Source organism: Capricornis sumatraensis, chromosome 1 (genome assembly GCF_032405125.1).
Source record: "Capricornis sumatraensis isolate serow.1 chromosome 1, serow.2, whole genome shotgun sequence".
Classification (NCBI taxonomy): domain Eukaryota; kingdom Metazoa; phylum Chordata; class Mammalia; order Artiodactyla; family Bovidae; genus Capricornis; species Capricornis sumatraensis.
The window spans coordinates 5618638-5641516 of record NC_091069.1 but is presented as its reverse complement, the minus strand read 5'-3'; the positions used below and the strand labels follow the sequence as shown (position 1 = coordinate 5641516).

The 22879-nt window shown below is 43.7% G+C and overlaps 1 protein-coding gene across 2 annotated transcripts in view; it reads left to right on the top strand.

Annotated features, from left to right (window-relative positions):
- The window catches only part of NUP214 (nucleoporin 214), an 89579-nt gene continuing 66700 nt past the window's right edge, over positions 1 to 22879 (top strand). Inside the window, exons 1-14 of one of the 2 annotated variants that reach the window (XM_068963787.1) lie at positions 1 to 86; positions 2443 to 2638; positions 3277 to 3428; positions 4804 to 5002; positions 5900 to 5970; positions 6500 to 6563; positions 7186 to 7289; positions 8466 to 8572; positions 9197 to 9263; positions 11496 to 11622; positions 13423 to 13584; positions 17240 to 17699; positions 18568 to 18707; positions 21128 to 21222. In XM_068963787.1, the coding sequence (XP_068819888.1) occupies positions 42 to 86; positions 2443 to 2638; positions 3277 to 3428; positions 4804 to 5002; positions 5900 to 5970; positions 6500 to 6563; positions 7186 to 7289; positions 8466 to 8572; positions 9197 to 9263; positions 11496 to 11622; positions 13423 to 13584; positions 17240 to 17699; positions 18568 to 18707; positions 21128 to 21222 (1989 nt within the window). In that variant the 5' untranslated portion in view covers positions 1 to 41. Of the gene's footprint in view, positions 87 to 2442; positions 2639 to 3276; positions 3429 to 4803; positions 5003 to 5899; positions 5971 to 6499; positions 6564 to 7185; positions 7290 to 8465; positions 8573 to 9196; positions 9264 to 11495; positions 11623 to 13422; positions 13585 to 17239; positions 17700 to 18531; positions 18708 to 21127; positions 21223 to 22879 lie in introns of both variants that reach the window. The other variant, XM_068963780.1, reaches the window with a different exon arrangement.

Genomic DNA, 22879 nt, shown 5'->3' with positions numbered 1-22879 from the left:
GGCGGCGGTGGGGGCTCCTTTCGCCAACTGAGGGCCGCGCGATGGGAGACGAAATGGATGCCGTGATCCCTGAGCGGGAGATGAAGGTCAGGTGTTGGCCAGGGCCTCCCACCCTTCCTTAATCCTGGTATTGCCTTGGCGCCTCCCTGACCCGGGAAGCGCGGGTGTCCGCTGCCCCGCCTCCTGACTGAACGGTGTGAGGCGATGCAAGTTCTTGTCTCCAGAGCGTCCTGGAGTGCTCTGCCGTGCAGCCGGCGTGAAAGCCCCACGGAATGTACTTTCCGCGTCCCCTGCTGGTCTCGTGGGAGCCTCCTGAGTTATCGTGGTTACTTTAATGTGGTCGTCGGAGTATGGGAATAACTGCTGTTTATTGAGCGTTTACTTGCATGCCAGGCATTGGTAACTATCACAGCGACCCTAGGAAGTACTTGTTAAGTAGAGGAGCAAATAGAGGCTCGGAAAGTTAACTTAGCCAAAGCCGCCCTTGACAGGCGGACTGAAATCTAGGTTGTTGTGAGCAGAGGAGAGATTCTCTCTCTGTCGCTGAACTAGTTCAAGCCTGTAACCCAGGCTTGCTTAACGCAGAGCAGGGATCATCCCTCATCCTACAGGCGCTTTTGTTGTGTTTAGTCGTTTCCGACTCCTTGGGACCCCATGGACTGTAGTCCCCCGGATTCCTCTGTCCATGGGATTCTCAGGCAAGAATACTGGAGTGGGTTGCCAAGCCCTCCTCCAGGGGATCTTCCTGACTCAGGAATTAAACCCATGTCTGCCGCTTTGCAGGCAGATTCTTTACCATCTGAGCCACCACGGAAGCCCACAAATCCTTTAATTAACTAGATTTGGAGGTCCGTTTTTGGCACTGGAAATCCTCCTGAAGTCAGGAAACTTGAGAGGACCAGATGATCCAAATCTCAGCTTAGTTCAGTCGCTCCAGCATGTCCAACTCTTCAACCCCATGGACTGCGGCACTGCCAGGCTTCCCTGTCTATCACCAACTCCCAGAGCTTGCTCACACTCATGTCCATAGAAAGGAAATATTGATAAGTCATGGGAAGATTTTAGGCATTTGGACAACAACTCACTGAAATGCATTAGGAAGTAGTAATCCATACCATGTTAAGAGTAGAAGTCTCTTCTTAAGAATCTCTGCCAAGGGTGACCAACCCAATGAGAGTGTGCCCTGTTCCTCATGTAGGTTGGGGCAGAAGGATAAAAAGGTTTTAGAACCACAGACTCAGAAAATGGTGGTCTCCCATTGAGTTTCTGATTACCAAGACCCAGAGGTTATCAGGATGAGAATTAACAAAAAACTGAAAACTTTATGGTGCTGGAGAAGACTCTTGAGAGTCCCTTGGACAGCAAGGAGATCAAACCAGTCCATCCTAAAGGAAATCAATCCTGAACATTTATTGGAAGAACTGATGCTGAAGCTGAGGCTCCAATTCTTTGGCCACCTGATGTGACTGACTCTTTGGAAAAGACCCTGATGCAGGGAAAGACTGAGGGCAGGAGGAAAAGGGGGCGACAGAGGATGAGATGGTTGGGTGGCATCACTGACTCAATGGACATGAGTTTGAGCAAGCTCTGGGAGTTGGTGACGGACAGGGAAGCCTGGCATGCTGCAGTCCATGGGGTCGCTGAGAGACAACTGAACTGAACTATGGTCTTATCTGGAAATCCGTGTGGATTTCTGATCACCATACACAGTTGGAATTAAGAAGATTATTTCAGTTAGTGTTTTACCAAATATGTTTAAATATCACATCCAAGGGAATTAGTATGTGGGGATCCTGTAGAAAACACCATGTAGTGTAGTGTAGTGAAAGTCGCTCAGTCGTGTCCAACTCTTTGCTACCCTGTGGACAATATATAGTCCATGGAATTCTCCAGGCCAGAATACTGGAGTGGGTAGCCTGTCCCTTCTCCAGGGGATCTTCCCAACCCAGGGATCAAACCCAGGTCTCCCGCTTTGCAGGGAGATTCTTTACCACCTGAGCCACAAGGGAAGCCATAGGAAACACCATAAAGGTACACAAATGAAGGCTGAGAAAGGCTGTCTTTGGTTTTTATGTCTTTTAGAGTGTAAGCAAGAGGAAATTTACATTCTTTTCACTAAAACCTTGATTTAAAGATAGATTTAGAATTGAAGGGAAAAAAATATGTATAGTACAACTTAACGTGTGCATGCTCAGTTGCATCCAACTTTTGCAAGTCCATGGACTGTAGCCCACCAGGCTCCTCTTTCCATAGAATCTTCCAGGCAAGGATATTGGAGTGAGTTGGCATTGCCTCCTCCAGGGGATCTGCCCCACCCAGGGGTCAAACCGGCCACACAGTCTTTACTCTTAGGGTAATATATATTTTGCTGTACCAGAATATGACAGGTAATCTAGCGTCCTGTTTGTCCTGAATTGATCTTGTTTTGACCCTGCGCCATAGGATTTTCAGTTTAGAGCACTGAAGAAAGTGAGAATCTTTGATTCCCCTGAGGAGTTGCCCAAGGAACGCTCGAGTCTGCTTTCTGTGTCCAACAAATACGGCCTGGTCTTTGCTGGTGGAGCCAGTGGATTGCACGTTTTTTCTACTAAAAATCTTCTTATTCAGAATAAACCTGGAGATGATCCTAATAAAATAGGTAAGTTCCTTGGTTTCTGTTGCATGATAGAGAGAGGAGCATAGTGAAGTGCTAATGTCATCTGCTTCCCAAGTTTTACATAGCAAAACTACTGTTAGTCCTGAGGTTGACCCCCAAGAAGAGGAAGTGCTAGATGGGCTGCTGGACGCCTTCCTGGGTGTTCTCTCTGCTCCTTTGTATTTCTCTTCTGGTGACTTGTTCCTCTGAACTCAGAGGGAAGAACGGCTTACCATTGTACCACACATTTTTTTCATTGTTCAGTTCAACTTGGGTTCTGGCTCTGTAGGAGAAGAACTTTGCTGCATGGCCTTTTAGTTGTCACAATAGCATCATCCAAACAAAGGGGAATGTGTACTGTTTGGAGCATTGTTGCAGAAATATGGTACAGGACTATATTCAGCCAGGGCTCTGGCCACAGTTGGTTTCCCCAGGCCGTATGAGGGAGAGTCCCTACAACACTCACTGCAGCATTAGCCATCTATAAGAAAGCTGCAGTTCTTCTGCACAACTTGGTATCCGGGTGTGTGTGCGTACGTTTATGTAGATGCAAGAATGATGTCACATAGACCTGAATAGAAAGAGTTTGTGGCTTATGCTTCAAAGATTCCATTTTCTGCTCTGTGTTTTTTGGTTTTCAGTTGATAAAGTTCAAAGCTTGCTGGTTCCTATGAAATTCCCAATACATCACCTGGCCTTGAGCTGTGATAACCTCACACTGTCTGTGTGCATGATGTCCAGTGAATATGGTTCCATTATTGCTTTTTTTGATGTTCGCACATTCTCAAATGAGGTAAGCTGCCGGCAAACTCTAGGGACCTAAGGAGAGTGCCTGGTGTTGAATCATAACCTAGAAGTTCCTGGTTGACCTTTGAATTCTTTTTCTAGATTTGAATTCGGGTTTTTAAGAGGTCCTTAGTTATGGAATCATAAATCAAGATCTTTGCAATAATAGGGACTTCAAGAAATTATTTTGTAATACCATCTGCCCCAGGGTGCTGTCATTTCTCATTTACACTCGAGACAGCCGGAGCCCAGGGACCCTAAGTGACTTGCCTGAGGCCGCAGAGTTAGTAGACAGTGTCAGAAGTTCCTGTATACTGGGTCCCTGGCCTTCCACCGCAGTGCTCTTCCATTCCAGGCTGTGTAGTAATGGTAATCGTCAGTGAGATTGAGTGTTGAGATTGACTGCGTGCCAGGCCCTGTGCTGGCGCTTTGCATGCCTTGTTTTCATCCATGCCCGCCCCTCTTGGCTTTATACTAGCCTCATACACTCGGTATCACGGTCTTCATCTCAGAGATGGAGAAACAGGCCCAAAGAGTTTAAGTAACCAAGAGTCCAGCAGTACTTGGGCGGGGGGCGGGGTGGGGGGTGGGGTTTGTTTGAGGCACTTTTTTTTTAAGTAGAAAGGAATTTCTTTATTCCTCTCCTGGGGAAAGGGGGATGCAGCAGGCTCGTGCCCCGAAACCGCGCCTCAAGCCCAGAGGCTTTGGCAAGGAGTTTCGCAGCAATGGCTCAACAGCGGGGTTGCTGATGGAAGATTAGCCTGTGTGCAGGGCCTGCACGCCTTTAATCTGGTCTCAGGTGGTCTCTCTTTTTTTTCTTAATTTTTAAATTAAACATTTAATTTTGTTTTGGGGTATAGCTGATTAGCAATGTTGTGATAGTTTCAGGTGAATGGTGAAGGGACTCAACCATACATATTGAAGCACCTTTTATATCATTAATCTTTCATTAGCCTTCTACAACAAATCTTTCACTGAGGCAATTTTGGAATTTTGAAGCCTGCTGGGGCTTCTGCATACCAATTAAAATAAGCGCAGTATTTTAAGATGAGCACTCTCTAAAATTCAAGGACCCAACACTATTAAGAAGCAGAGTCTCAGTTTTTATTTAGTATATGCTCTTTATCCATTATTTTGCATTTATGTATTCCCTGTTGAGAGTCCCTCTGAGTATGCTACAATAATCGATGGCCATTTTCAAAATTATGTTAAAATTTTCTGTAACAAATAGACTGTTGTATAGGGCTACAGTTTTTTTTCATGATCATGGGGAAAAGTGAACTGTAATTTGAGAAAACTTGCATATTCAATAATTTTCTTGGACCATTGAATGTCTCTGTATTTTTCTGTTTATTTTTGCCTCTGGGCATTTGTTTTAAAAGGCTAAACAGCAGAAGCGTCCGTTTGCATATCATAAGCTCTTAAAAGATGCAGGAGGCTTGGTGATTGACATGAAATGGAACCCTACAGTCTCCTCCATGGTGGCAGTTTGTCTGGCTGACGGCAGCATTGCAGTCCTACAAGTCACAGAGACAGTGAAAGTGTGTGCAACCCTTCCTTCCACAGTAGGAGTAACGTCTGGTGAGTAATAACGTCTTTTACTCTTTAACATACGGTAATGGTCATCTATTTAAAAATTAATCTCTGAGGAAAAAAGCAAATAGGGCTCTTTGTCATACTTGTTTTTTGGTAGAAGTGGAGAGAGTGTATTTTATTTGTGTAGTTACTGTCCTTGAAGCCACACAGCACACATGATTTACCTTCAGTGTGCTTGGGTTTTCTGGTGAAATGTTTGGGTATAGAAATGTTTGGTTTAGAACTGTGTTGTTGAAATAATTATTTTGACCTAAAAGATCAGACTCTGAAACAGTCATTTGTACCTTAGGGGGAAAACATCAGAAAATATCCAATAGAAGCAAGAGAAAGATTTCTTGATATTTGAAAACCTTTTCTATCCTCCTCGATTTATCTAAAAACTGGAGTTTTCTGCACTTTACAGCTTTCTGGGCAATACTCCATTGAAAAAGCCTTTTTAGCAACTGGTTCAATGGCCCAGTAACAAATGACAATTCGATTGTGTCATCGACATGATGTTTCTTTTTTTACTTTGCCAAGTAAGGATGATCCCACAGTCTTCCATGGACTGACAGAAAGAGGAACACAAAGTGGTAATTGTTGCCATTTAGTCGCTAAGTCACGTCGGACTCTTTTGTGACCCCATGGACTGCAGTGCGCCAGGCTCCTCTGTCCATGGGATTTCCCAGGCAAGAATACTGGAGTAGGTGGCCATTTCCTTCTCCAAGAGATCTTCTTGACCCAGGAATCAAGCCTGCACCTCCTGCATTGGCAGGTGGATCTTTTATCGCTAAGCCCCCAGGGAAGCCTGAAGTGGTGATTACATGGCTGTTTTGGTACATATCTCACGTTTTGCTCCATTTTCTTCAGTTTTTAATTGGTAGTATTTTCTTCTTTACCCAGTGTGCTGGAGCCCCAAAGGAAAGCAGCTGGCTGTGGGGAAACAGAATGGAACTGTGGTCCAGTATCTTCCTGTAAGTCTTGCCTTGGGCTTCAGAGCATTTTTATCAAGTAACTGTTTTGGGGTTGGTTTGGTAGTATCTTTGCTGTTTTTTCCTATTGAAATATAGTTTATGTTCATTGCAACAAATCTGTCTGTACCCAAGAGAATGTAGGAAAGAGCTGTCGCGTGCCCACTCTGTCATCCTTTTCCTGTGGTCTTCCAGAGATAATATTCCTGAGTACTCTTCAGTATAAATTGGCAGAGAATCTGTGTATGTCCGATCACACCTGGTTGAGAAGGAGAGGCTCGTGGGCAGTGCCGAGGCCTGTGCTGCTGTGTATCCCTCCTGTTCTCTGCAGGGTACAGAGTGGTGAATGTGGTGGGATAGGCTTCAGCTTCAGGTTCAGGTTCAGTTTCTTCTTTATCAGCACAGAAAGTCGTTACATGAAATTTGGTCCATGTTCTTTTAGGGCATTGGCCTGTATAACGACAATACAGTTGTTGGATTTGGAGTCTGGGGATTGTTTTGTTTGACACTGGTTTTTTCAAATCTCTTTCAGACTTTGCAGGAAAAGAAAGTCATTCCTTGTCCTCCATTTTATGAGGCAGACCATCCCGTCAGAGGTAATGCATCTGCTTTTCTTACTGGGCTAACGTCTAATGAGGCACTGTCTGTGGTGCAGAAATGTTAGACCATGTGAGGCCTGCATACCGGCTCAGGAAAGTGCTGGTGCCTCTTGTGTGAAAACACTGTTTCAGTTAGCTAATTAGGTCTCGATCCCTGGGACGGGACTATCCCCTGGAGAAGGAAATGGCAACCCACTCCAGTCTTCTTGCCTAGAAATCCCATGGACAGAGAAGTCTGGTGGTCTACAGTCCGTGGGCGGCAAGGAGTTGAACACGGCTACATAACTGAGCACAGCATACATACACAATGAAGTCACCATAACAGTAATTCTCTAGTAGATACCTGTGTCACTTGGTAAATGACGTTAAATGGATCCTGACTTTTTTTTTTTAATTAGAATTCTTCATTATTTGCTTTGATTATCATCTGCTGGGGGTAAAATACCACTCTGGAATGAATTTGAGCTTTTTGAATCTTTGTGAATTACGTTTAGTGAAGTCTAGACCTTTTTAAAAGCTACAGTAGTTGGATATTTGTTTATCTATGAGCTGATAATTTTATAATGTACAGGGGTTATTCCAAGCACAAAGATGGTTTATTAGGATGTGTGTCTTTCAGTTCTGGACGTTCTGTGGATCGGCACATATGAATTCACCATAGTGTATGCCGCGGCGGATGGGACCTTGGAAACGGCTCCAGATGTGGTGATGGCTCTGCTCCCGGTATGTGTGTGAAAGGGGTGTCTTGATTATTTGAAAATTATATAAGTCTTCTAATAAAGTTAGAGGCTTTAGGCGTCTCTCTCCTTTCCTTACTGGCAGTGGTACCATTTGAGGTGTGAGATTTTTTTAATGCTGCACTAGGGGCCTGAGGACCAAAATGGTGGTGTCCACTTAGAGCACATTCTATTGTTGAGCCATATGGTGAAAAAAAAATCCTAAAATTTTAAGTTGTAAACTGTGAGTTGTGATAGGTGTTAATCTGATGAAGTCATTTTAGAAAAGCAAGAAAATATCTTGATTTTCAAAATTCATTCACTTATTCAACGACTGAACAACAAAGTGTGTCAATATGCAGTGGTACCATTTTTAATCTTTGCCAATCTGATGTGAGAAAAAAGTGCCTCCTTTTTATTAACTCTTTTGGGTTCCTGACAATGTCAAATTTAAAAAATAAGTTTGTTAAGGTGCCTTATTTCAAGATTAAGATTTTCTATTCCCAGGGATAATGTTAACACTAGCATTTGCTGAGTACCGTTTATGTTCCATGTCCTGGGTTAGAAACTTTCTACATATCCTTTCATATCTCAGTTAAAACAGCCTTTGATGTAGATTTTTTTAGGTCCATCATATGTTGTTGCTGTTCAGTTGCTGAGTCGTGTCCGACTCTCTGTGACTGCTTGGACTGCAGCATGCCAGGCTTCCCTGTCCTTCACCATCTCCTGAAGCTTGCTCAAACTCATGTCCGTTGAGTTGGTGATGCCATCCAACCATCTAACCCTCTGTTGTCCCCTTCTCCTCCTGCCTTCGATCTTTCCCAGCATGAGGGTCTTTTCTAGTGAGTTGGCTCTTTGCATAGGGGACCAGAGTATTGGTGCTTCAACTTCACAATCAGTCCCTCCAGTGAATATTCAGGAATGATTTCCTTTAGGTGTAGGTCCATCATACATAGGGGAAAAACATCAGAGAAGTTGAGTAATCTCCATGGCCAATGTTTCTGTTCTTTGTATTGCTCAGTGTTGTCTTTATAGTGTGTCTGTGTATTTTCTTTTTTCATTTTTTTAGTATATTTTTTCATAAAACTTAAAGGATTTTATCTTTTGAGATTCTTAACTTTGTAGGATTAAAGAAAAATCACCCATGAGATTTTTTTTTTTTTTCTCATTCTGTTCAATGTAGAAAAAAGAGGAAAAGCACCCTGAGGTGTTTATGAACTTCATGGAGCCCTGCTATGGCAGTTGTACCGAGAGGCAGCATCATTACTACCTCAGCTTCGTTGAAGAGTGGTGAGCTGTGGACGAGGGAGGGCACACCTGGGTCATTTTGTCCTGCTTGTTCTGTTTTGTCTCCTCTCTGTAAGAGAGGAGAATAGAGGTTGGAGATGCCCTAACCATATATTGAGCTCATGTTGGAGAATGCCTTTCTGACTACTACATCTGTTTCCCCAGTCTTGAATTATATAGCTTGAATACACACTAAACTTAAAAATCCCATTTTCTCAATAAGTCCACTGATGACTTAAGAAAATACAGATATTTAAGGAACATGTTAAAAGTTTCCCTCTGAGCTGAAGTGTCCCTTTGAAAGATGGATTTCTTGAAACAAAGTTTCTCTTGCTTCAGTTAGGTTATTCTCTGTTCAGAGTGGTATATTTATTGGGATCTGAACTGATTCTGTAGTGTCTCCCCTTTGTCTTAAGTAAGGAGACAGTTGGCTGAGTCTCCAGGGCTCTGACCTGTGGACTAAAAAGTAAAGCTTTACATCCAAAATCTTCTTACCTTCAACGAGGCAGAAAAGCTCGCCTTTCTCCTTGACATCTAGGGAAGCTTTGTAGGTGTCTCCACTGACTCAAGTCAAGGTACAGCTGTTGCCGTTTGAATTTAACGGTCTTCCGGTTTTATTCCTTGAAGGGATTTAGTGCTGGCAGCATCTGCAGCTTCCACAGAAGTCAGCATTCTCGCACGACAAAGCAGCCAGGTAAATGTTTCTCTTTTGTCACTTTTATGTGATGTTGTTCTGAGAGAGATTTTGGAGGGGTTTAACTGTGAGGTTAAGATTTAGCTGAAGTCACACTCCTTTTATTGAGTTTCTGGATGAGAGCACAGCTTAAAAAAGCTGTGGACCAAATGACTTGGGTATTGTGTTGGACAATCTTGGGTGCTGGATTCAGCAGTTCCTTCAGTGTTAGCCAAAGCCTTCTGTTTCCACCCTCCATGAATACCTCATACCCATAGTCGTAATTGAATGTATTCCAATACGAGTGTACTTGGGTGTGTAGGAGCCTTTTTGTGCTTTATTCTGTTTAACTGTCTTTATTTTCTCCTTATTACTTGAATCTGCCTCTCCTATTCAGTTAACTATAACCCATCCTTGATTATGGAAGAGAGACATGCAAGTCAAACCAAACTGTGACTCTTGAGAAATACTTTCTGTTTGGAAAACCACCAGAAAGCTAAAAGCATCTGTGTAGACAAGCCCCCATCTTCCTTCTTTTGCTCTGTGCTCCTTGCAGGCCAGAGTGGGCTGAGGTTGTCATGGTGCACTCCCCTTATGCAGAGAGACTACACGGGAGACACAGCTCCTCAGCCGAAAACTTTCCCTTTTGAAAAGTCTACCTGGAGTTTGAAAATGTTCTGTGCATCCTGTGCCTCTTCAGTCATTCAGCATTTATCCACCCTTCTCTTGAGTGGCACGGTGGCCCACCATAAGTGCTTAGCTCTCAGAGTCCAGCACTCTTGATTTGCTGCTCTTGGATTAACTTCAGTAACAATCTCCTGATAGCACAAGTATTTTATGTATTCACACATTAAGAAACACTCTGATTTTTGCTTTTTATCAAAGTAATTTATGTTCATGGTTGAAAAGTCAAGTAGTGGAAAAGGGCTTATACGTGAAATAGCAGCCCTTCCCATCCTGTCCTGGTCTGTCCTGTTCTCTGAAAGAGACCATTTTTAACTTGTGGTCTCTCTCTCTTAATGGTTATCTCCTTATCCCGAAATAATAATTTATTGCATCACTGGTTATCAATTGTTAACTTTAAATTATTGGCCATGATGCAAATGAGGGTTTAGCTCACGTGTGGCCTTTAGACTCCCGTCCTTCCTTTCAGTAGGATTAGAGCACTGTTTTAGTCTCTTCTACTTGTTACCTTTGAACTGTAAGTCATCATTTTTACTTTCGATTCTTACGGTTTTACCATGTACCATCTCTCATGATCTTCCGAGCTGTGAGAGGACCATCTCAGTACCCACCCTTGCCTTTAGCGCACCTCCTCCATGCCCACCTTTAAGGTGTTGTCACCTGCATCTCATATTCCACAAAATCAAAGCTGATGTTGGTTGTATTTTGCCCTATAGTGATTAGCAAGCCTTCTTTGTTTTGTGTATTGTTGTATTGCCGATTGTTTTTCAAAGTTGGAACCTGTTTCATTTACTAACGTTATTGTGAATGTGACTGTTCACTTCATGCCTAAGGCTTGGATCACAATTGTTTTCTTTCCTCAACAGTTTTTTTGTTTTTCTGTCTCTCGTTGAGCATTATTCCTCCTTTAATTCATGCTGCCCAGTTTTGGTCAGCATTGAAAGTTGGACAAAATGTCTGTGATTTTTAAAAACCAGGAGTCATTTATTGTAGGGAACAGATCCCACTCAAGCAAACATGAGCCAAAGGGGAGTTTATTGGAAAGATGTGGTGGCTTCTCAAGGAATCCGGTGGCAGGAAGATTGACCATTGGAGGAAATACACTGAGAACTAGGAAGACAAGAGCTCTGCCTCTGTGGTCGAGTGAGCACGGGGCGTCCGGCAGCTTCCTAGGCTGTGCTCACGGGCGCAGCCGTTGTCACCTGGCGCTCCTGGTCCCCATGCAGATCCCTCAGAGTAGCTGCTGGCTGGCTCCACGCGGCTGTCAGATGGTCCCACTGTCAGGAGTCCACTCGGATGTGGTGGAGGACACGTCAGAGAATGTTCGTGATAGCGATATTTATTCACCAGACAGGAGCTTTGTACACCAGGAACAGATAGAAAGACTTGGAAAAGGAACCCCTTGCTTCCTGTGGGGTTCATAGCTTTTAGACTATGTTTCCAGATTTTAGAGTCCCAGGGAATGCAACACTAAACCAAGTGAGTTCCTTTTTCTCCTCTCCTATTTGAACAGTGCTGGAAAAAGCTCTAAGCAATGCTGTATCTTCTTCTACTTGTTCTTTTTTCCAGAATAGCTGGGAATCTTGGCTGCTGGAGGATTCTAGTCGAGCTGAACTGCCTGTGACAGACAAGAGTGATGATTCCTTGCCCATGGGAGTTGCCATAGATTACACTAACCAAGTGGAAATTACCATCAGTAAGTATAGTCTGTCACAGCTAAGCTACGTGCAGAAATAGTCTTCTTCCCATCATGGTTAATATTCAAATCCAGCTCTACATTTTTCTGATGGAACTTTCTCTGCCGTGCACTTTCAGCTTGTCTTAGCGTGTCTGTGTAAAGAGTGAGACAGAGTGCACTATACCACACCCGTCTGATTTGAGTGGATATTCATTGACCAAGGCCACACACTCTGTGTGTCTCTGTGTGTGTAAGAATATGGCTGGAATACACAACACCGACTTCGTAGCCTTGTTTCTTTGCCCCTCCCGGTTTCCCAGGGCCTCCCAGGCAGGTGGTGTATCCCAATACTCGGTTCCATGGCTTAGATAAGAAATTGGAGGCCTCAAGTACAGACTTCCAAATGGGGCCCGAGCATGTGCTCTGAGTCTGTCTTCTCCCCTGCTGAGTCTTGACAGGGCTGCAGTCCCGTGAAATGTGAACATGAGAAACGACATTTTTTCTCACGGATCCAGAGAGCAAGCTACTGGCTGCAAGTAGGGAGAGGGAAGCGGGGAGGGGCATCATAGGAGAGGGGGAGCAGGAGGCACAGACCGCTGGGTGCGAGACAGGCTGCAGGGAGGCGGTGCACGCGGCCAGTGTCTGGCAGTAACTGTAAGTGGGGTGCAACCTGGAACACTTGTGTAAAGAATTTTAAAAAGAGCCAAGGAGACAGTATAATGAAAAGGCAGCAGAATGGAGTGGAAAACAAATCTACAAAGTATATCTGTTAAGGGGTAATACCCAAAATATATAAGGAACTCATGCAACTCAATAGCAAAGCGAAATAAATAACCTGATTAGGAAATGGGCAGAGGACCTGAATAGACATTTTTCTAAAGAAAGCATACAGATGGCCAACGTATATGAAAAGGTGCTCGACATTACTAATTACCAGCATAGGGAACTCTGCTCAATACTCTATAATGACCAAATGGGAAAACAATCTAAAAAAGTGGGTGTGTGTGTGTACAATATGTATGACTGATTCACTTTGCCATACAGCAGAAACTAATGCAATGTTGTCAATCAGCTCTGTTCCAATAAAAACTTTTTAACAAATTTTTACTACACACACAATCGATGTGTTTATTAGCTTGACTGTGGTAGTCATTTCACAGTACGTGTGTCCTTCAAATCATGTTATACACCTTAAGTACATAGCAATTTTTATTTGTCAGTTTTATGTGAATAAAACTGGGAATGTATGTATCTATTTTTAAAAAGGCATATACTATGTGCGTTATTTTAGAGAGGTGTCTGTGTCAGGCACCACTGAGTTCCTTGTCCTTTCTCTGACCAGACTGTTTGGTCTGGTCCACTTTACTTTTGATTCTCACGAAGACTTAATTGACAAAATACATGCTTATCATTCAACTGTAAAGTAATTGGACTCACTTTTCTGCGTCCTTCTGTGTGTTTTCCCCAAGAGTCTCCTCTGTCATTTTTCCTGGAGACTCCTGTGTTGGTCGGGGGAATGCTGAACCTGTCTCCCTGACACCAGGACACACATAAAAATCAGAGCTTTGGGAGAGTCAGAGCCACTGCACAGCTGCTGGTGTTTGTGCAGCTGGCAGTACACCGGCTGTCTAATCACAGCTCTGCTTTAAAGGGCCGATTCATAAGGGCTATTCAGCTCCAAGTCAGAGCGAACCAACTGCGGCTTGTATGCGGAAGAGTCCAGTGAAACCCCTTGCACATCAGGCTGTCTTCACCTCCCACGCAGGGGCCCTTCCATTGACTTGGCCCTTCTATTACCTTGGTTTTCTTTTTTAACAGATGAGGAGAAGACTCTTCCACCTGCTCCAGTGCTTATGTTACTTTCAACAGATGGTGTGCTTTGTCCTTTTTACATGATCAATCAAAATCCTGGCATAAGGTCCCTCCTCAGGACACCAGAGCGGCTCTCGTTGGAAGGAGAGCGGCAACCCAAGTCATCAGGTGTGTACCTCCACTGCCCCCCGACCCCAGTTGCGGCGGAGAGGGGGTCCTGCAGGCTCGAACAGGAGTGTCTGCTGGCATGAGTGCTGTGAGGTCGCAAAGTGTTATCACTGTCAGCCAGTGTGTCTCTTCAAGGGAGGACCAGTCTTCCCCTTGAACACATGCACAAACTTGCTATCTCTCATCCTCAAGCTTTATTCACCAACCTTTACTTTAGAGAAAAAGGAAGCTCAACCCGATGGATCCCATTAGGTAATTTACTGACAGTACCCTGTTGTGAGACCCCATATTATATGATCTGAAACCCAACATGTTTAATGTGAGAAATTGGCTAAGTGATTGTACGTCTAAACAGTGAAATGTCATGTAACAGTTAAAAATGTTATATTTATTAACAGAGAAAGGGCAGAACATGGCATGAAAGAGCACTATGGTTTCTTTTTTTAATGAGAAAAATATATACATTAAAAAACTACTTGTGAGATACTAAAATGTAGATAGTGGCTACTGCTGTGTGGTGAGAACATGGAAATTTTCTTTTCTCTTTGTATTTAATTTTCTTTAGTTCCTCCCCCCACACCCACCCCCCCCGACCCCCAAAGGTATTGCTTAAGTAATACATGCTTACTGGAGGAAAATGGAATGAAAAATACCAAAACACTTTAGAGCCCATTAGTCATCAAGCAATAGCCAGTCAACATTTTGGTACATATTCTTTATGTCCATAAATGCATGCATATAAATGCCAGTCTGCATTTTCAGCATTTTCTCAATGACAGTCGCCTGTGAGAACAAAATAAACTTTTTAGAAGGGCATTGTTTCATATTTTAGAACTTCACTACTATTTCTCTTTTTGAATTCTGTGAATATATAACTAGTAAGCTTTTTCTCTTCTAATATAGTTTTTAAAGCTCATAGTGTAACCAATTCTATATCTTGTAAGAAATACGTGGATCAGTGGGTTTGGGTATGGTTGAGAACACTTAAGAGTGTCTTATCGCACTGCTTCCCAGTGCAGAGTGAATTATACATCATATATAGAGCCACTTGCATACTTGGGCTCCTATCAACTGTCAGTGTGACCTTAAGTAATATACTAGGTGCCTTGCATAGACTGTATCCGTGCTGTTATGTTGGAAAATCTCCTCAACACAGTGTGTACTCTTGAGTTCTTTTCTTCCCTTTAAGTGGTCCTGCGTCCCACGAACTCCCTACACTCAGTTTCTGGGTCCATATATAATAAGCAGTGTGCCCTGTGAAGTCAGGAGCCTGGGGAATGATGTTTGTTTCTTTTTCTTTCTTTCTTTCTTTTTAAATACTTGTTTGACTGCTTCCGCTCTTTACTGTGGCCTGTGAAAGCTTCCATTGCAGCCCACGGTCTCTCTAGTTGAGGCACATGGGCTTAGTTACTCTGTAGTATGTGAGATCTTAGTTCCCCAATCAAGGATTGGACCTGCACCCCCTGCATTGCAAGGTGGATTCTTTACCACTGAACCACCAGGGAAGCCCCAGGAAGTATTAATAGATTTACTTGTATTTATACTTTCAAAGAAGTGAACATTTACTTGGGGTTCTCTATTTTCAGAAAGTGGCATTTTTATGTGCTAAATCACTTCAGTCATGTCTGACTCTTTGAGACCCTATGGACTGTAGCCCACCAGGCTTCTCTGTCCTTGGAGATTCTCCAGGCAAGAACACTGGAATGGGTTGCTCTGCCCTCCTGCAGGGGGTCTTTCCTGACCCATAAATCGAACCTGCATCTCTTGTGTCTCCTGATTGTCAGCAGATTTTTTTACCAGTAGTGCTACCTGGGAACCCCAGCATTTTCATGGTTGTATCCTAAGTATTTCATTCTTTTAGATACAGTGAGCGTAAACTGTCATCTCTGACAGTTTGAAAGAACCAAGACCTATAAATATTTTGATTGAAAAATATTGCTTTCTTAGTTATTTGGAGAATAATTTTGGGGAATTTAGAGAACTAGCTTGTTTATAGAAAGTTTGGAAAATAGAAAAAAATTTAAACTTGCCTTTTATGGTATTCTCTTCCAGTGTTTTTTCATAAACATCTTCATAGTTGTGATCATATTATATACATAATTGATATGCAGTTCATTTATTTAAATTTTAAGTGTTTTCCAGGTTCTTATGCAATTCTTATGATTTATTTAAGAATGTTTAATATTCTGTTGAATATATTTTATCATTGGGTTGTATTAAATATCTTTTTTACTTTTTAAGTTATTTCATAGGCATTATTCTTAGAATTGGGATTACAAGGTCCATTTTTTATGATTTTTTTGAGACTTAATGTTTTCTCGAAGATTGCAAAATTAGGTACCTGGTAACAAAAAGTTTCAGGTTTATTTTACCCTTTCACACCTAGGGTATTATATGTATCTATATTTTGATAATTTAGAGAACCAAAGTATGCCTCATTTAATTTGTGTTTCTCTGACTAGAGGGAATGTATGTATTTTCTTCCTGTGAATTAGATTCCCAGCGTTTATCTGTTAAAGTCTCAGGACTTCCCTGGTGTTCCAATGGTTGGGACTCTGCTTCCAATACTGGAGGTGTGGGTTCGATCCCTGGTGAGGGAACTAAGATCTCGCATGCTTCAAGGCATGGCCAAAAAATTTAAGAAATAAATAAATGAAAAATTTAAAGTCCCCAACATTTTTGTTGTTGCTTTTATATTTTTGTTTTTTTTAATTGGTTAATTTTTGACTGCACCAGGTCTTCACTGCTGCGTGGGGTTTTCTCCAGTTGTGGTGAGCAGGTGCTGCTCTTTGTTACGGTGCACGGGCTTCTCATTGTGGTGACTTCTTTTGTTGTGGAGCCCAGACTGTAGGGCACCAGGGCTTCAGTTGTTGTGGCACATGGGGTTAGTTGCCCCAAGGCATGTCGAATCTTCCTGGACTAGGGATCGAACCCATTTGCCCCGCACTGGCAGGCAGACTCAACCACTGGAGCACCAGAGAACTCCTCAAAAGGTTTTTAAATCTCAATTTTTATTTAAAAAATAAAACATATTACTTGTCATTTGCTGCAGATTTTTTTCTAGTATACCTTTTGGTTGTATGCCAGTTTTTGTACTTAGTCAAATCTTTATCTTGTGATTTGGGGGGGTCACTTTTAGGTTTATCGGGTTGTTAGACACTTGGACTTAATTCACTTTTTGCCACCTTTGTTTTGAGATACAGTTACATATATCCTTTTGTATATCTCAAAACAAAGCAGATATATCTTTGATTAAACTGGAGTTGTTTTAGTGACTATTAAGAGGCGTAGGTCTGAGTTAAAGTTTTTTCCTGATAATAAAATATTGCAGAATGACTTACTTTTCACTGTGACATCGAGAAGTGTGTTTTTTCTGTATTACTCAAATTGGTGTTTATGAAGTCCCGTTAGTCTGATGTCTTTCTGCATTTTCTTTTTCCTTCAGAGTTTTAGATATCTTGCCATATGGAATGTTTGCTCTGGAAAGTTCAACATCAGCTCTCATTTCTTCTCCCCACAACTTTTGGAATGAGGACCAATTATTTCTGGCCTCATTCTTCCACCAGCCCTTTTCCACTTGCTTCCTGTGATGTGGACCTCCACTGTCACGGCATTAACTTGTCTCTTCCTTTTTCCTCCCTGTGTTTCATTGCAGGAAGTATTCCTACTACCCCCACCTCCCTGCAGGCCCCGCAGAAGCCTGATGTGCCAGCTGCCACGGCGCCTGCCTCTGTTCTGCCTTCATCACAGGCTGCCCCCACCTCCACCTTCTCTCTGCCTTCTGCTGTGTTCTCCTTTGGTTCTTCATCTTTGAAGTCCTCTGGTTCTGTCCCTGGGGAGGCTCCTCCGAGTTCCAGTGGCTCTGACGGTGCCAAAGCAGCCCTGGCCTCTGGCGCATCGCCCTTCTCTTTTGCTCCTCCTTCTCAAGCCTCCCTCGCGCCCACGCCTGTGGCCTCTCCCATGACCCCCTCAGCTGCTTCATTCTCCTTTGGATCATCGGGTTTTAAGCCTGCCCTGGAAAGCACGCCAATGCCAAGTGTGTCAGCTCCAAATATGGGAATGAAGCCCACCTTCCCACCATCAGCTCCTGCAGTCAAGGTCAACCTTAGCGAAAAGTAAGTAACACTTCAAGTTTGACAGGTAGACATATCACTTGTTTTTCACTTACATGTGGGATCTTAGTTCTCTAACCAGAGATCTAAGTTCCCCACATTGGAAGGCAGATTCTTAACCACTGGACCACCAGGGAAGCCCTATGTGATCTTATTTTTTCACTTCTGTACCTGCTTGTTTTGTTCTCACCACCAGAATATAAGCCTTTTGAGAGAAGTATCCCTTATACCTGTACCCTTTCGCATAATTGCCATTCAGTGTAAATACTACCAGCTTCCCCCTCCACTTTTCTTTGCGACCCCATAGACTAGTAGCCTACCAGGCTCCTCCCTCCATGGGATTCTCCAGGCAAGAGTACTGGAGTGGGTTGCCATTTCCTTCTCCAGGGGATCTTCCCAACCCAGGGATCGAACCCAGGTCTCCCGCATTCCAGGCGGACGCTTTAACCTCTGAGCCACTGGGGAGGCCCCAGGAAATAGCTAAACATTTGCACATTTGGACTTCCCTGGTGGCTCAGACAGTAAAGCATCTGTCTACAATGCGAGAGACCTGGGTTTGATCCCTGGGTCGGGAAGCTCCCCTGGAGAAGGAAATGGCAATCCACTCCAGTACTATTGCCTGGAAAATCCCATGGACAGAGGAGTCTGGTAGGCTGCAGTCCATGGGGTCGCGAAGAGTCGGACACGACTGAGCAACTTCACTTTCCTTTCACTTTCCTTGCACTTCCTAAAGGCAGAAGAGTCTAGGAAGTTACCTTTTGATGATCATTCATGACTGTTGCGAATAATCCCACAGCAGCAGGCTGTTCTGACCCACTTGGGCTGCCGTTTTCAGGTTCACGGCTGCAGCCACCTCGGCTCCTGTTCACAGCTCACAGAGTACAGCCTCGATGCTGCCCTTCTCCTCGGCCTCCAAGCCAGCTTCCTCTGGACCTCTCAGCCACCCCACACCCCTCTCGGCATCATCCAGTTCCTTGCCATCCAAGTCCTCAGTCACTCCATCGGCATCAGGTATGATTTTAAGCAAACAGCTTCAAAGCTCAGTCCTGAATTCCCAGATTAGCATTTCTCCAAGTTATTTAAAAATCCTAGCCAACATAGCTGGACTGGATTCCTTTTTCTTGCTTCCTGTAACTCACACTGAAGTCCAGTGGCTTTTGTACTCCGGTTTGGAAAGATTCATAATGGCTTCAGTGCTTGTCTCTGTCTTGTGGGGCATTTATCTTCACATAGAGCTTGCTCTCCATGCAGGTCAGTCACCAAGTAAGTCTTGAAGACACATAGACGATAAGGAACCTGCGGAGGCTTTCTGCATATTTCCTCTGGTGACTGCCCTGGATTTTCACACTCAGCCCTACCTTAAGCAGATTTTTAAAATAAACGTCATGATAGTGGTTCTCTCCAGGTTGAAGTGCATTATACAGCTCCATGAGCAAATGCATCCAGCCTGTCTTTCTCTTCCTTCAGCCCTCGGAGGCTGAGGCCTCTCTTGCAGCAGAGCACAGGCTCTAGGGCACACGGGCTCGGAAGCTGCGGCACAGGGGCTCGAAAGTTGTGGATTTAGTTGCTCCACAGCATCTGGAATCTTCCCGGACCAGAAATGGAACTCTTGTCCCCTGCATTGGCAGGCGGATTCTGAACCACTGCGCCACCAGGGAAGTCCTGTGTCTTTCTTTTTTAATGTAAATTTTTTCTAAAACATTTGAAAGTTAATCGCAGATATGAAACACTTCACCCCTAAGAACTTCAGTGTCTCTCTCCTAAAAACAAGGCCACTCAATACATTATCACACTAAAGAAATTTAACAGTAAATTCAGCCTGTAGCCCGATTCCCATTTCCAGTGTTGTTCCTGTAATGTTCCTACAGCTTTGTTTTCCCCCTTTGTTTTTCTAGAAGCCACTCAAGAACTACACGTTATGTTCCGATTTTGTCTCGTTGTTCTCAAGCAGTCTTTTACCGTTTTTGTCTTCCTCGGCATTAACATTGGTGAGATCAGGCCAGTAGTTTTGTGGACTGTCCTCCAGTTTGGGCTTGAGAGTTTCTACACAGTGAAACTTACCTGACACATTTTGAGCGGTGATACCACGTGGTGGATGTGTGCCACATCCCGTGACTTCCTTTTGTCCTGACGTAAGCGACGTCGTCTTGCTCACAGTTGTGGTGGCGTCTGTCAGATATGTCTCTGTTTTTAAGTTAGTTGTTTGCTCGTGCCAGCGATAATACCCAGCCAGACGTACTTGCATAGCCATTTGGTGTTTGAGTGTCAGGAATAATTTTATCTGGGTAGATCCTGAGCAAGCATTGAGCTGTATAAATTCCTGAAATCTTCTCTCTTAGCTGCTGATCAAGGATTGCCTTGTAGCATTTGTCAAAGTTATCTCATTCTGGGACTTTTCACCAGATTCTGGAAAGTACCTGTCTATGACCTAAAGAGTTAACAAGCCTTTTGTCTTTTCATATCTCTTCATAGTTTAGGGTAGAAAAACTGTACCACACCACACACACTTTCTCCCTGTCTGCTGCTCACCACCCACATCTCCCTACCGCCATTGCTCTTATTTAATTCTTAACAGTTTGGTGGCTCCTGGATCATTGGATTGTACTCTAGACCCACTAGGGGAGTCCCCTCTCTCACTGTTTAATCTGGTTCTCTTGAGATGAGGCTTGGATACAAGTTTTTGGTATATTTGTTTTTAAAACGCTCCTACTGCTAAGTCACTTCAGTCGTGTCCGACTCTGTGCGACCCCATAGATGGCAGCCCACCAGGCTCCCCCGTCCCTGGGATTCTGCAGGCAAGAACACTGGAATGGGTTGCCATTTCCTTCTCCAATGCAGGAAAGTAAAAGGTGAAAGTGAAGTCGCTCAGTTGTGTCTGACCCTTAGCGACCCCATGGACTGCAGCCTTCCACGCTCCTCCGTCCATGGGGTTTTCCAGGCAAGAGTACTGGAGTAGGGTGCCATTGCCTTCTCTGGTAAAAGCTCCTAGGTGATTCTCATGTGCAACAGACTTGTCCTAGAGGATTCCAGGAGGGTCCCGAAAGCCCTGTGAGTTCTTCCTAGGTGATGAGAATTGTTGTTCTCATGGTCTTTAAACTTTGTCCCCAGTTCCCAGAGGTCATCAGGCACCTCTGTGAGGATTAGGGATGGGCTGAGTGTTCTGCCTCCTGGGCCTGGACACCAGTGTACATACCTGTTATTAGAGACACTCCAGTTTACCTGCTTTACAAGGGAGCTTCCTGTTTTAAAATGTTATACGTGTTTTTTAGGTATTTGGGAACCGTGGATATCTCTTTTGGTAACCAAGATCATAAATGGAGGCCAGGGACAGTGAAAAACTTATTTTATTAGATTTGAGGAAAGGATATTCATTCTGAAAGAAATAATGGGAATGAATACTGTTTGTTTTGACTGACCTCTTGTTCTTACAGGGCGAGCTGCTCAGGGCAGTCCAAGTCCAGTGCCCTCAATGGTCCAGAAATCACCTAGGATAACCCCTCCAGTGACTAAGTCAGGCTCTCCTCAGGTATGTTTAAACTCAGCCTGCAACACTGTGTTTATTAATTTACTGCCCCAGACATACATGTTTATAAAGTGAGTTTTTTTTTGGTTTTAGATTTCACAGCAAAAGTATTTCGGACTATGTGATAGGAAGTACCAAAGTGGGAGCTGTGAATGTTTGTAATGTCTGCTCATAAAAGCCATTTAACGCAACCCTAGAATCTTAGGGTTGTTTTCTCTGCTGATTCCTGAGCTTATCCATGCTATGTTCCATTTGTGGAATCCTATTCATTTCTGAAGACTGTAGTATACCACCTGATCTTTTTCTGTTATTCCCAAAGTAATCAAGAAATCTCCCACTGCCCTCTTTTTTTTCTGCCTTTCCATTATGACTTGGGTTATTTTATTTAATTTTTCGCTAACATGGAGCACACATAGTGGGAAGCAGGATACAGGTGACACACCCACCTGGGTGAATTGTCACCAGCTGAGTCCAGTCCAGGCGCTCAGGCGTGTCCGACTCTTTGCGACCCCATGAGTCGCAGCACGCCAGGCCTCCCTGTCCATCACCAACTCCTGGAGTTCACTCAGACTCACGTCCATCGAGTCCGTGATGCCATCCAGCCATCTCATCCTCGGTCGTCCCCTTCTCCTCCTGCCCCCAATCCCTCCCAGCATCAGTCTTTTCCAATGAGTCAACTCTTCGCATGAGGTGGCCAAAGTACTGGAGTTTCAGCTTTAGCATCATTCCTTCCAAAGAAATCCCAGGGTTGAAAGAAATCCCAGTCTTCTCCAACACCACAGTTTAAAAGCATCAATTCTTCGGCGCTCAGCCTTCTTCACAGTCCAACTCTCACATCCATACATGACCACAGGAAAAACCATAGCCTTGACTAGGCAGACCTTAGTCGGCAAAGTAATGTCTCTGCTTTTGAATATAAATCTAGGTTGGTCATAACTTTTCTTCCAAGGAGTAAGCATCTTTTAATTCCATGGCTGCAGTCACCATCTGCAGTGATTTGGTAGCCCCAAAAAAGAAAGTCTGACACTGTTTCTACTGTTTCCCCATCTATTTCCCATGAAGTGATGGGACCAAATGCCATGATCTTCGTTTTCTGAATGTTGAGCTTTAAGCCAACTTTTTCACTCTCCTCTTTCACTTTCATCAAGAGGCTTTTTAGTTCCTCTTCACTTTCTGCCATAAGGGTGGTGTCATCTGCATATCTGAGGTTATTGATATTTCTCCCAGCAATCTTGATTCCAGCTTGTGTTTCTTCCAGTCCAGCATTTCTCATGATGTACTCTGCATGTAAATTAAATAAGCAGGGTGACAATATACAGCCTTGACATACTCCTTTTCCTATTTGGAACCAGTCTGTTGTTCCTTGTCCAGTTATAACTGTTGCTTCCTGACCTGCATACAGATTTCTCAAGAGACAGGTCAGGTGGTCCGGTATTCCCATCTCTTGAAGAATTTTCCACAGTTTATTGTGATCCACACAGTCAAAGGCGTTGGCATAGTCAATAAAGCAGAAATAGATGTTTTTCTGGAACTCTCTTGCTTTTTCCATGATCCAGCGGATGTTGGCAATTTGATCTCTGGTTCCTCTGCCTTTTCTAAAACCAGCTTGAACATCAGGGAGTTCACGGTTCACATATTGCTGAAGCCTGGCTTGGAGAAT